Source organism: Aotus nancymaae, unplaced genomic scaffold (genome assembly GCF_030222135.1).
Source record: "Aotus nancymaae isolate 86718 unplaced genomic scaffold, 86718_ANA_hifiasm-v0.15.2.pri h1tg000058l, whole genome shotgun sequence".
Lineage (NCBI taxonomy): Eukaryota > Metazoa > Chordata > Mammalia > Primates > Aotidae > Aotus > Aotus nancymaae.
The window spans coordinates 49045157-49059761 of record NW_026988472.1 but is presented as its reverse complement, the minus strand read 5'-3'; the positions used below and the strand labels follow the sequence as shown (position 1 = coordinate 49059761).

General features: G+C 47.6%; 1 protein-coding gene across 6 annotated transcripts in view; it reads left to right on the top strand.

Moving 5' to 3' along the window:
* Positions 1–8656, top strand: part of TBL1X (transducin beta like 1 X-linked) — a 247265-nt gene extending 238609 nt beyond the window's left edge. For all 6 annotated transcript variants that reach the window (XM_012433976.2, XM_012433979.2, XM_012433981.3 and 3 more), the window contains 3 exons: positions 628–793; positions 3884–3985; positions 5200–8656. In XM_012433976.2, coding sequence (XP_012289399.1) covers positions 628–793; positions 3884–3985; positions 5200–5226 — 295 coding nt within the window. In that variant the 3' untranslated portion in view covers positions 5227–8656. The remainder of the gene's footprint in view (positions 1–627; positions 794–3883; positions 3986–5199) is intronic.
* The last annotated feature ends 5949 nt before the right edge of the window (positions 8657–14605 follow it).

Here is a 14605-nt window from a genome sequence, read left to right as displayed (position 1 = left end):
GTTTTAAATTGTAGAGACATTTTAGGAAACTTGGTAAATATTCTACAAAAACGTTTACCATTTATATCTATAGAAAACTCAGAAACAGGGACGGGTGCTGTGGCTTATACCTGTAATCCCAACAGTTTGGGGGAGGCGGGAGGATCTCTTGAGCTCAGAGGTTCAAGACCAGCCTGGGCAACATAGTGAGACCCCATCTCCACAAAAAATAAAAAACAAAAAGATTAGCTGGGCATGGACCTATGGTTGCAGCTTCTCAGCTGAGGCTGAGGCGGGAGGACCGCTTGAGCCCGGGAGTTCGAGGCTGCAGTGAGTTAGGATCATGCCACTGCACTCCAGCCTGGGCAACACAGTAAGACCCCATCTCAGAAACAAAAGTGCAGAAACAAGTGTAGATATCCAATTATCTCCCTAATAATAACGTTACAACTTTTTTCTCTTTGTTTAATGACCATGGCTCTGTTTTTAATATTTGTGAGTTACATTTTAGAAGACAAAATTCCTCAGTTGATTGTCTTTTGAAACATAAAGGCTGGGAAAGACAGCTCCTAGAGATCTGATCTACGTTATGGAGAACTGTTAGAAAGCGCCGTGTGTTTGTGATTTGGCTTTCTCTCCCACTGCTAGTGCTTCGTTTGATTCTACGGTGAGACTGTGGGACGTGGAGCGAGGCGTCTGCATCCACACGCTCACGAAGCATCAGGAGCCTGTCTACAGCGTAGCTTTCAGCCCTGATGGGAAGTACTTGGCCAGCGGATCCTTTGACAAGTGTGTCCATATCTGGAATACTCAGGTAAGCTCCTGACCCCTACACCGAATCCTTTTAGAAACAGCCACGATTCCAGTGCCCCTGCCTCAGAGCAGTGCCCCGGGGGGAGGTGAGCACACCCAGGCTTCCCGGGCTGACCCAGTGGATGCTGTCCGCCGTGCACCCCACATGGGCTGTGGGTTCTTCCCCCACCAGACACCTCTGGCAGCTCCCCTTCCTGAGGAAGGGTGTTGTGTCTACCCTCCTCAGGGCTCCTGGCCATTCGATTCCCAAGCCCTCACCTTGGCACGTGTTCTTCCTTGAAGGAGCCACTGTCTTCACTTTTCTGAGTCCATGGCACGAAACCTTCCACCTGCCTCTTCCTCTTCATAGCGGTTATCACTGAAATGCTGCTCTCCAGATACTGAGGTTGGAGGGTGGGTTTGGGAGACCAGCTAATGGGGTCGAGGCAGCTCCACATCCTCTGCGCACAGCAGCTCCTGCAGCTCGCCACGGAGCAGACCAGGGAGTGGGAAGGAACGTGTTTACCGCTGTCATGCCACTTCCATTTTTCTTTGCTGTTTTTGTTTTGTTTTTGAAACAGTGTCTCACTCTGTTGCCCAGGCTGGAGTGCAGTGGCACGATCTCAGCTCACTGCAGTCTCCACCTCCCGGGTTTGAGCAGTTCTCCTGCCTCAGCCTCCCGAGTAGCTGGGATTACAGGCACCCACCATCATGCCCAGCTAATTTTTGTTTTTTTAATAGAAACAGGTTTTCACCATGTTGGCCAGGCTGGTCTTGAACGCCTGACCTCAGGTGATCTGCCCACCTTGGCCTCCCAAAGTGCTGGCATTACAGGTGTGAGCCACTGCGCCCAGCCTTAATTTTTCAAATGAAAGTAGTTTCTGTTTGAGGACAGAAGATATGTCAATATTGGGTTGTCCTTTTAGCAGGGACTGAAAGGACATAGGATTTAAATAAAGGTGGCTGCTGTGGGTGTCTGGGGCCACACCTGAGGATAGGAGAATTCCACCTGTAAAGAGTAGAAGTGGATGGGAAGTAGCGCTGCAGAGCATAAAGGATTGCATAGGGCCGTCAGCACTGGATTCCGTTCTAAGGGAAGAGAGAAGTGCTGATACGCTAGGAACTGTTGAAAATGACGAAGGGGTCCCTTTAACCTCAGGACGGAGGGATTACACGGCCTTCCCCCGCCCCCTTTCATCTGCACTGCCTTCTTGGTTCCTTTTGGCTTGGCTGACATTCAGGGGGATTTGCATCCTGAAGTTCATGTCCCCTTGTGGGCCCACGGGCGATGAGCCCTGTTCACTGGCAAGGGGTCCACAGAGATCACAGGCTTCCCAGGAACCTCACGTGAACCACATCCTCTCAGGGCAGGGAAGGAAATGTGGACCCCACATAGAGCCAACCTGATGCCAAGCCCAGCCCCACAGCCCTAGATAACCCTCTGGGGTGTACACACCTCAGGACTAGTGTGCAAGAGTCCCTGTTGATGAAATGCTTGCTAGAAATAGTAATGGGTGGATTTCTAAAAAAGACATCGATCATCAAAAAATGACATGGACATGACCAGTTAGGTACAGCCTGTTGTCAAGAACTCACTGAATTGTTTCAACCCTTTTTTATAAATCGAAGAAATCCTTAAGATTTTTTTTTTTTTTTTTTTTGATCAGAGTTTCACTCTCATTGCCTAGGCTGGAGTGCAGTGGCGCCATCTCAGCTCACTGAAATCTCTACCTGCCGAGATCAAGCGATTCTCTCCTGCATCAGCCTCTAGAGTAGCTGGGATTACAGGTGCCCACCACCACACCTGGCTAATTTTTGTATTTTTAGTAGAAATGGGGTTTCACCATTTTGGCCAGGCTGGTATCGAACTCCTGACCTCAGGTGATCCACCCGCCTCAACCTCCCAAAGTGCTGGGGTTACAGGCATGAGCCACTGTGCCCAGTTAAGAAATCCTTAGGATTTTTATTAAGAGAAATCTTAAAGATTACACTTAATCTTTCTGTAAGTATAAAAATACTTATCTATAATACTGCTGGCATGCATCTCTCTCCATTCATAGAACACTGCCCTTTAAGGAGCCCAGTCGAGCAGAGGATTTGGGACAGCCCTCCTGGTGTCTCAGTCTTCAGATTTCTCCTGCCTGTCACCATCAGTGAATCATGAGTGAAGGCTTATTCAACTCTCTTTTTTCATTTTTTTAAATTAATTTTTGTAGAGGTGAAGTTTCACTATGTTGCCCAGGCTGGTCTCGAACTCTCGGGCTCAAGCAGTCCTCCCTCCTCAGCTTCCCAATGTGCTGGAATTACAGGGTGAGCCACCTCGCCTGGCCTTATTCAACTCTTTCAAAGCCCTCTGCTTCCCCCGCCTCTTAGATTTGTCAGGTTAATGCTGTTTTAAACCAGAAGCCAATGGTCTGTAGTGTTTTGCATTACATGTATATTATGCATTTGTTCTTTCAAACGTCAAAAATATGTACATTTTAACTTCATTGATGTTAATACATTTAATCATGAATTACAGTCAATTTCATTGCTACTGGGGTGGGGATATTCATTATGTTGTATTCATTCAGGTCCTCCAAGGAACAGACACCAAAACAGGATTAGATGGGCGAGAGATTTGTTGGAGGAACAGCTGTGATGGAAACAGGGAGGGAGGTAGAGGGAAGGGAAAACTCAGACCATAAGGCCAGTCTGACCTCTGGGAAGGAGACGAGACGGGTAGGAAGAGTCAGGGAGACCCGCAGGTCTGTAGAAAGTCCCAGACGTGCTGATAGAGACTCCATGAGCCACTTACCTACCAGATGAGTCTGAGTCTTAGGAGATGACTGCCACGGTCTCCCGCCTCCATCAGTCCTCAGCTGGGCACAGCCTAAGAATCCGCGCAAACGTGGTGGTGGATTCCGTGGACATAGTAATCAGGTTCACTCCCTGTGGTGGGAAGTCCTAGAGACACATCTCCATAGCCCCCAGAGTGCTTCCTGAAAACCCTCAAATGTCACTATGCTCAGAAATGTTCATAATCAAACATCAGGGCAGGAGGGGCGCGTATTCCACACCTGCGTCTGCAGGTGCCCCTTGCGTTGTAAGTGATGGCTGCTTTGCTTTGCAGAATGGAAATCTTGTCTACAGCTACCGAGGCACTGGTGGCATCTTCGAGGTGTGCTGGAATGCCCGAGGAGACAAAGTGGGCGCCAGCGCGTCCGACGGCTCTGTAAGCAGCACCTCTGGTTTGCTGGGGAGTGGGGTGTGGGGGGAGAGTGAAGTCGGGCAGCTGATGCTTAAGTGAGCTTGCAGGGCATATACAGCGTTCATGTCCTGAAGGGCCTACCCAGTGCCAAAGGAAGCTTCTGGGCTGGATCCCATCTCAGCTGGTACCACATCTGGGAATGGCCTTCTCCTTGTCCCTTCCAGAATGTCCTTCTAGTCAACATTTTCTCAGTCAAATGGATGGTTCTCAGCCAGGGTGATTCTGCACCTCTGAGGACATTAGACAAACTCTGGAGGCATTGTAGGTTGTCACTACAGTCATGCGTCGCTTAGTGATGGGAACGTTTTGGGAAATGCATCATTAGGCGCTTTTATTTTTGTCTGAACATCGTAGAGTGATTGACACAAGCCTAGATAATAATACCTGTTACACACCTAGACTGTATGGTAGAGCCTATTGCTCTACCTGGACAGCAGGTGACCGTGCTGAGTACTGTAGGCAACTAAAACACAGTGATAAGCATCTGTGCATCTAGACCTGTCCAAACAGAAAAAGTTCAGCAGAAATGCAGTTACAATCTTTCGGGACCACTGCTGTCTGTGTGGTACGTTGTTGCTGGAAACGTCATTATGTGGTATATGATGGGGATGCCACTGGCGTCTTGTGGGTGGAGCTTAGGGATGCCACTAAACCTCCTACTGTGCACAGGGCGGCCACAGTTGTCACCCAAGAAGCCCGGGCCTCTGGTGGCCATCCTGCAGGTCTCCTGGGCCCTCTTCTCCTCCCACGGGGCATCTGGATTTCTTATTTTCCCCTGGACTTGAGGTTGCCCTGACCTCTGGGGCAAAGAGCATTCTGGCTGACCGGCCAAGTGTCGGTGTGGTCCCCAAATGTTGTCAGAGGCCATGTTCTTGGGCTTGTGTTGTCATCTGCCCCACGGTTGCAGGTGTCCGTTCTGGGACCCCCGCCAATGGTCTCTGCCACTCCGTTAATTCCTAGCATTGCCCTTAACCTGGCCTTTCTGCTCTGTGCTGTTTCCTTGGGTTTGCTTGGTCTGATGTCCAGATGCCAGTCTGTTATGAAAACTTCTCTGCCCCTTCATGACAATGTTTCAGTAAACTTGACTGGTAAACATCGGTGGAGGGCTGGCTTGGGCGTGCTCTGAAGGCGTCTTTGTGTTCCCCTCAGGATGACAGGTCCTTTGTCTTTCCTTCCAGGTATGTGTTTTGGATCTGCGGAAGTAACCACAAAATACTCTCGAAAAAAGCAAAGAATTCTAATGACCAGCCATGAATGTGTAGGGTTGCAGCTCTGTTCACACACAATTCTATCAGCTCCAAAACTGTATGAACTTGACTTGCGTTAAAGTGTTCTCTGAAACCAACTCGTCTCTGGCTGCAGGAGTTTATATGTTTTCGTAATCTTTATCAAGAAGTTTTTAAAAGGCAAGCAAATCATATCAAACGGGGATAGAATGGTTTCCACTGAGGACATTCAGCCCGTGAAGCAGGAAGTCACCAGCTCGAGGCGTGCAGATTGGTTTCCGCCCGGAACAGGCTCTGTGATGGCTGAATGGAAAGAAATTTAAAAAGCTGTGCCAAAAAAAAGCAAAATGCTGTGATAAACCAAACAGGGAAGGGAAAAAAACCCTCCTCCTTGGGATTTTTTTTTGTTTTCCCTAACAATTTGGACACTACAGTTGCTCTCGCAAAGGATGTTCAAAGACCAGTTTGTACTGATGAAATACGCAACTTTGTAATCCCAACACTTTCTATTTTCTAGAATATTCTTTGTTGATTGAGTGGTTTTTCTATCGGCTGGAATTCTGTCTTCTGGGGTCCTTCTGTCTGAGATGGAAGCTGTCTTGGGCTTGTTGTCTCTTCCCTCTGTCGCTCCCTGCCCCCTCCCTCTGCCTCTCCCTTTTATCTGGTGAGCTCTGCTTTTTCAGTGCACCCTCAAGAGACGCAGCCGAGTGGACAGGAAGATGCAGTCTCGTGTAGACAGCTTTCTCCCTCCGCCCTCTCCCACCCCGCCCTCCCCTTGCGCTCGCTGTCTCGCTGGCGTGCTCTCTCCCTCCCTCCCTCTGTACCTTTCTCATACTTGCTTCAGATCTTAGGACTCAAGGGCACTTTGGCACATAATAAGTGCTTTATGTAAGAAGGCAGGGCAGGGGGACTTTTTACAGGAGAAAAAAAATGACTTATAAGAGAAAGAGCCTGGAGTATTTTTGAAAAAAAATAATATTTTTATGTTAAAACAATTTTAAAATCTTAAAATGGCCATCAGACATAGAGAGCTTTGTGTGATTCATGTTTTAAAAAGAACTGAAGAAGCCACAGGTGGGGCCTGAGGGAGCCCCTGGCTTTCCCCTCAGCCTCAGGAAAGGTGGTCAGGAAAACTCTGGGTGGACAAGGGTCAGTCTTAGGGGTCAGCAGTGAGACTGCTCTGCAGCCAGTGACAGAGGCCCAGCCATGCCAGTTGGAAGAAGAACCTTGCATCTTTCGGTGTGTATGCACCTTGGCAGCCAACAGGAAAGCAGTGAAGAACCGCGTGCCCTCTGGCCCCGGGGGAGCATTGGCAGAACCAAAAGGTACTGCAGAAGCTGTCGAAACTGACAGCTCAGCGGGATTCGGCCTGTTGGCTACATCTTTCCCACAGCCGTGTAACGACTGCTGGTCATTTCTCAAAGAGCAGACTTGCAGAGCTGACGTGGGCTCTCGCATGTCACTTAGTCTAACGCTGACAAAAATGAATGCAGAAGGAAGATTTTCAGTCCTGAACATGAATTGTAGAGGTAGAACGTTGCTAATAATTTCTGCCATCTTTCTAATTTCTTTCTCTCACAGAAGACTAGGAGAAAGATCTTTTCTAAATAATCTTTTTGCTGTTTTTAAAAAATTAAACAAGGGTTTGTGTTCCTAGAAGAGCTTCATTTCAGTGAATCTGGTGACCTTCATCTGCTTGCTATCGTAACGTGACACTGACTTATTTTTTTAATTAGCAAGGGGGAAAAGGCCGAAAAGACGAGGGCCTCTTCTCCCATCGGTTTTCCTGTGGACAGAAGGGCCAAGGAAGTTGGCCCAGCCCATGGGGACTGCTGTGTCACCAGCAGTGGGTAGGGTGCAATCTGGTGTGTGTTCCAGCAGCAAGAAGGTGTTACTGTGAAGGTGGTGTCCATCTGCGGAGTCAAAACCCAGCCGTCAGGGAAGGGACAGGGCTTCCTATGGAACTTGCAATGTGCCAGGACCACCTGCAAAAGCCAGGGTGCGGTGATCATTCTCAGATCATTGATTGGCCTCCGCTTGGGTATGTGAATTATTCATGCCCCAGAAGACCAAAAAGTGCCCTGGTTCCGAGATGAGTATCTTATTTGGGCTGTGTTTCCAAAACACTTAGCAAAGAAGACCAGAATGATGTGGAGTCGCTGCACCCATCTTTGAAGATAGCTGGTGTCCCCGGATGAGGTGATGATTTCTTGTCCCAAGGACTCCATTAAGTTTAGGGTACAGTTTGCTGGGGTCCAGATGACACCATCTTTACCCCACCCAAATAGGCACTCATCTCTACAGAGCATCTACTGTCAAAGGCCAGCCTGTCGTCGGAACATGGCTTGTGCTTTGACAAACCAGAAACGACTGTAGGATGATGGTGGGATGTGTCACAAGCGATTCACTAGACAATCTTCATATGAATGTCGGTAGCCAGGGTCTCTCCCGAGGGATGGCTTTAATCTTGATGAATGTGAACCACATCGGAATTGTTAGGTAGAAGCCTGGGCTGGGAGGCCTTGGACCCCAGGCTCCATCCCTGGCTTCCCCAGCCTGCGGCCACAAGCAGAACCACGCATGAGATGCAGCTAGCGCCCTTCACATCCATCCCCGTTGTCAGCAGGACAACGCCATGGACAGCGTTTCTGGAGCCTCCAGTGTTTATACGCCACTACTCACCCTCTCTGCTGTTGGAGTATTGGTAAAGTCATCCCTGTAATCAAGAAATGGCTTGTAGAATGTTATTGTTCAGTGTTGTTTACAGCTCTTAAAATGTGGTGAGGAATGCCTAAGTCTTAGTGACCAAACTTGACCTTGAAAGCAGACATAGCACGACAGACCTTCCAGGAGTCTTTGCTTGGGTTCAAAGTGACCGAGAGTCAGGTCCAGCACACACCTGGGAAAGGGATGCCGCCCCAAGGGGGACCAAAAGGGCCGGACGTTACAGGGTGAAACCCTCTGACCCCTTGCAACACCGTAGGACTTGACTTTTCTTTAGTCTTTCTAAGAAATAGATCATGGAGCCAAGTGAAGTGCACTTTGTCAAATGTAAGGGTCTGCTTTGTTCTTGTTGCTTTTCTCTTAACCTTTTGTTCCGCCATTTTAAAAAAAAGCTTATGTTTCTTGTCAAATGCAGAAATGTTCCTTCCGCCACTCACTGAAGTTTTGCATTCTGGCTTGTGCAGTTTTTATTGTCTGTGTCAGACGTACAGCCAGGCGTGTTCTCTATTGGCATTTTTCAGATTCTGTTCAGATGACACTGACCCCCGTTTCATTGTCCCTGCCACCTGTACTCACCCTCACGCTCTTTGAAGAAAAAAAATCACGTTGTGTGTTGTAGCTCATTTGTTTCAAGAGAGAATCAACAGATCATATTCAGTGTCTTGAATAAATTGCTCTATTTTGATATTAGAGAACGTGGTGCGTGTGCTTTCTTTCTCTCGCTCTGGAACTCTTGGGCCCACGTTGACTGAATGACTGAAGACAGAGCTCTGTATTTTCGCCAGAAGGAAGTACCTTGAGTGCCTCCATCCAGGATTGCTGTGTGAGATAGGGAGCATGGGGCGGAACGCAGTAACGGGGCGGTCACAGCAGCCGCTTGCTGTTCTGAAAGGTGGTTCTGTCCAGGGAGAGTGCTTTTTAGTGTGTTTCCTTTTCATTCTTTTATTTCAGGCTGGCTGTTGGAAAAAGTCAAAGCAAATGAATATTCTCTCATCAGCAGATTGGTTGACCGGGAGTTTGAGTTCCCGAATTAGCCCGGAGTAATTTGCAGAACCTAACAGGATAGGGCAACTTTGGCCATGGTTGTCTGCATAGGGCAAACCAACATGTGGCAAACATTTATCAACATTTGCTCTGTGCATGTCTTCATTTATGCCACCTTAATTAATAGGTGGCTGTTAAATAATATAATTAGTGAATGGATATTGCGATCCACATTCTGTGGAAGAGGCTGTGGATTCCGGGAGTCGAAGGGATGGGTTTACTCTAAGGTTTCACTGTGCAGATGAGTCCCAGACAAAGTCACGGGGTCATTTCCCTCTAATCCTGCTTCTCCCACACTAGGACAAAGCCGATGGCTGGGGGCATAGAGGCTTCTGTGGTGATTCCCTGGGAAAGACCCAAGCGTGCCTGTAGCTTTCACTGACAATCCAGACTTTTGCAGGGACCACATCCCAGATTCAAGTCTTGAATTGGCAACTGAAGACTGAATGGTACGTGAGTGGTTGTCACCGTTAGAGAAAAACCTATCCCAATCTCCTGGTGTTGTCTGGGTTCACCTGCTCGTTTTCATTTCTCTCTTTAACCCATGCCAAGTGGAGCAAGTGTGCTCCCAGGTGGTGGTTTTGGGGCAACCTGAGGGGTACTACAGAACCCTGGGACACCTCAGAAGAACCGTGTGGAAACAGTGGCAGACAGCAAAGCATGCAGCAGAGTTCCCAGAATAAATGCATGCATGGCGGGTGGCTTTGCTGGCCCCCTAAGAATGCCAGTGACATACGACTAGCTCTAAATGGGCTGCTTTGTGCTATAGAGGAAACTTGATTAGGACCACAATTGCCAGAATTTATATAATTTAACTCTTCAGATGGAGGGAACCCTTCCCTGCAGTAAGTCTCAAAAGGTTTCCCTTTTTTTTTTTTTTGAGACAGAGTCTCGCTCTGTCACCAGGCTGGAGTGCAGTGGCATGAACTCAACTCACTGCAACCTCCTCCTCCCTGGTTCAAGCGATTCTCCTGCCTCAGCCTCCCAAGTAGTACATGCCACCACGCCAAGCTAATTTTTGTATTTTTAGTAGAGACAGGGTTTCACCATGTTGGCCAGGGTGGTCTCGATCTCCTGACCTCATGATCCGCCCGCCTCAGCCTGCCAAAGTGCTGGGATTACAAGCGTCAGCCACCATGCCCAGCCTATTTTATTTTAGGAATCTAAGCGTCAACTCACTGAACAGAGATCTTGCTTTTTTTTTTTTTAATTGTCCCATCTTGGTGCTGTTTCAAAAAGGTATCAACGAACATTCTTCATGTTCACAGAAAGCTCTGTGCACGAGGTCTCTCTGGAAGCTGGCTGTTGATGATGGCTGTCTGGTGGAAACCTGGAAGTGCCTTGTGAAGTACATGAAAAGGGTAGGAGGGAGTGGAGAACAGGTTTATGCCCTTAAAAAAGACCGTTGAGCCAGTTTTTGTCCAGTCTGGGTCCTTTGCCTCTGAAGTGTCTCATCCATGACATGGTAAACAGGTAAGAAGTCCTAGTTCCATCTGAGAATAATGTAGAGAGGGAACAGTGGGTACGGGTGGGAGGATGCTGTCTGTAGGACCAACCTTCAGCTAGAATGTGAAGCGAATGCTCTGGAGAATGGAGGCTCCGGTTGGGAACAGAGTTGTCCTCATGCAAAAGGTAGTTATCTTGAGACACTCTGCAGGAAACAGCTGGGTTTAAGCATTCTTCTGTAACAACACACCTGCACGTGATGATATTTTACTGTGAAATGGGGGAGATTAATAGGCTACTAAAAAGTGTTTTAGCCTGAGCAATATGGTGAGTCCCCATCTCTACATAAAAATTAGCTGGGCATGGTGGCGAGTGTCTGTGGTCTTAGCTACTTGGGAGGCTGAGGCAGGAGGATCACTTGGGCCCAGAAAGTCAAGAAGTCAAAGCTGCAATGAACCATGATGGTGCCACTGCACTCCAGCTTGGGTGACAGCAAGGCCCTGTGTCTGTCTCTCTCTCTCTCTCCCTCCCTCCCTCCCTCCCTCCCTCCTTCCCTCCTTCCCCGTTCTCTCCCTCCCTCTCTCTCTCTCTCTTTTTTGAGACAGGGTCTTGCTATGTCGCTGAGGGTGCAGTGCAGTGCTGCTATCTCAGCTCACTCTAGCCTCTGTCTCCCAGACTCAAGCAATTATCGTGCCTCAGCCTCCTGAGTAGGTGGGATATAGGTGTGCACCACCACACTCAGCTAATTTTAGTACTTTTAGTAGAGAGTTTTGCTATGTTGGCCAGGCTGGTCTTGAACTCCTGACCTCAAGTGATCCACCCACCTCAGCCTCCAAAAGTAGTAAGATTACAGGTGTGAGCCACCATGCCCGGCCGACACTGTCCCTTAAAAATTATGATGGGATTGATAAACTGGCCAGTAAATTAAAATTAAGTGAAAGCTATCTGATGGGAACAGTCTCCCCTTTCCACCCAAACTATGCTCCCAGCTACACCTCTGTAGTCGCCTCCTTGTCACAGGCCAACCCAAACTCCTCGCTATAGATCCCAGTTCCTTCTCACTTCTTCAGGAACTTTCCTTCCGTCGTCTCCATCGCTTTCTCTCCACTGGAACATTCCCATAGCACCCCAAGGTACTTGAGCACCTGCCATCTTTAAAACAGTAACCGGCCTTACAGGGACGTCCCTCAGAACCAAGGCTGGCCGTCATCTCGGTTCATCAGTTGTTTGCTCAGTTGTCTCCTCATTCCCTAGGTTGCCTTAATACACATCCTCACGACAATTTTTTTTGTCCCCAGTCTGTAGACCTGGCCCAGTGCCTCACCCTCTCACTCAGCTCAGCTCACTAGGTTAAAGCCATATACGTGTGAGCTGGTGACGCTTAGTGGCCCATCTGTGAGTCCTCATCTTGGCTGGATAATCAGATCTCAGAGTTCTTGTCTGAGAGCTTCAGAACCTGACTCTGGCTACTGTAAGCTCAAAGGAATGAATGAGCCAGATATTGGGCAGCTTTAAGAAACCGGAGAACTGGGCTCAGAGGCCAAGCAAACAGGAACTGCCAAGAGCAGGCTGCAGGACTAGGCTCATGAAGGTGATAGACAGAAGTGGGTGCTGCCCACACCCCGATACTGGACGCTGTAGCGGCCCTGGAGGCACACCCAATGCTGCCTCCCAAAGTGGGCCTGCCTGATGCCAAGGCTTCAGAAGTGTTTCTCTGCAGCCCATTCCCTCAGGCACAAGCTTATAACATGCAAGACATGCTGCCAGGTCACGTGCCTTGCTCTAGCTGCAAGTGAGACTGGAAAAGCCAGCAACTGGCCTCCTTGCTTTTTGAATGGTGGGACTGTGCCTCATCAGGCAGGAGGGGAGCCTCAAACAGAGGAAGGGCTTCTGATCCTGGGGGAGAGGACAGACAGATTGACACTACTGAGATGAAGGCTGCACATTCCCCTAGAAAGCCTAAAACTTCACATCTCCTTGATACCTTTGGTCAAGGTCAGTGTGGCCTAGTCCAGGTAAAGCAATGGTTATCCAGGGCGCTGGGTCAGCCCTGGGCAGGCACTACCTCATAGTGTGTTCACAATCCATCTGCAGCCTTGTGACTCCGTAAGTGCAAATGCAGAACCTTGCTGGACTCTTCTAGAAGAAAAGGAGTCCTAATCTTGATATGAAGGGAGGTGTCACATGGCAGAGCTGTCTGCAGTGTCCTGAGAAGATAGTGTGTCTTGCTTTTCTATGTACATACTGGTGGATTGTAATCCCACTGCATGCTGCAACATTTTAGGGAGGAAAAAAAGAGCTTCAGAAAGTTCATGGACATACCTATTATGAAAAAGCTATACATGGATTTCAAAAACGTCTGGCATAAAAATAAACTCCTACTAGTTTGTTATAACCTGTCTGAACAGGATCTAATTTGAGGCACTAAGAAGGATAAGACATCAGCCTGAAAAGAGCCTCTATCGGAGCAACATAAATTGTTAAAATGGAAACAAGAACAAACATCAAATTTATGGTGAAGTTTGATGCTTATGGTGAATGAATGGTGAAATCATTGATGCTTATGAATAGTTTATGGGGACAGTGCTCTAAAGAAATCGTTTACAAATGGTGGATAACTCATTTTAAGAATAGATGAGATGATGTTGAAGATGAAGCCCATAGTGGCAAACCATCCACATCAAGTTGTTCATGCCCTAATTGAAGAGGACCATCAATTAACAGTGCAAACAATAGCCAGCACCATAGACCTCTCAACCGGTTCCGCTTACACAGTTCTGACTGAAACATTAAAATTGAGCAAATTTTGCACTCTGTGGGTACCAAAACTGTTACATCCAGATCCACTGCAGACAAGAGCTGAGCTTTTGATGGAAATTTTAACCAAATGGGATCAAGATCCTGAAGCATTTATTTGAATAATTCTAACAGGAGATGAAACATGAATTTCCCAGTACCATCCTGAAGACACGGCACAATCAAAGCAATGACTACCAGGAGGCAGAAGTGGTCCAGTCAAAGCAAAGCAGACTGACCAAGAGTAGAGGTCAGGGCAACAGGTTTTCACGATGCCCAAGGCATTTTGCTTGTTGACTTTCTGAAGTGCCAAAGAACAGTAACATCTGCTTATTACGAGTGTTTTGAAAAATTAGCCAAAGCTTTAGCAGAAAAATGTCCTGGAACGCTTCACAAGAGAGTTCTCCACCACAGCAATGCTTCCGCTCTTTCCTCTCACCAAACAAGGGCAATTCAAGAAGAAATCTTCAGTGGGAAATCATTGAACATCTACCTTACAGCCCTGACTTGGCTCCTTTTGACTTATTTTTCTTTCCTGATTTTTAAAGGGCACCCATTTTTCTTCAGTTAATAGTGTACAAAGGACTGCACTGACATGGTTAAATTCCCAGGACCCTCGGTTCTTTAGGGATGGACTACATGGCTGGTGTCATCACTTACAAAGTATCTTGACTGGGATGGAGCCTATGTTGAGAAGTAACATTTCTGTTTGTTTTTATTTATTTTTATCTTTTCATTGCATTTTTCAATGAACTTTTTGAAGTTCTCTCATATATCTTAACTGATGGAAATATGGGAATTAGGTTCCAAGTATTCCTTAGACTATGTCATTACTCAACACAGCATGAGGCTAAATTCGTGATCGAAGTCACGCTCTCTTCTCTGCCCCGTGGTGTGTTACAAGGCCAGGCTGTGCGGCTGCTCCATGGGGCCCTGGTTTCCTATTCATGCTGCTGCCTCTCTACCTTTCTGCTGTTTGGTGTCATCAATAAGCTTAGTCAAGAGCACTTGCTCTAGAAATCACATCTTTACGGCACCTTTTCTATGTTTAGGTATGTTTAGATACACAAATACCACTGTGTTACAGTTGTCTGCAGTATCGGGCACAGTCACATGATGTTCAGGTTTGTAGAGTAGGAGCCATAGGCTCTACCATGCAGCATGAGTGTGCAGTAGCCTGTACTGTCTACGTTTGTGTAAGTACGCTCTATGGTATTCACACAGCAGTGATATCACCTAACGATACATTTCTCAGAACTCATCTCCATCATTAAGCAATGCATAACTGTACATACATTTTGTTTTGCTAGAAGTGTTGTTAAGACAGAATCCAAGTCAGGCTGAGAGC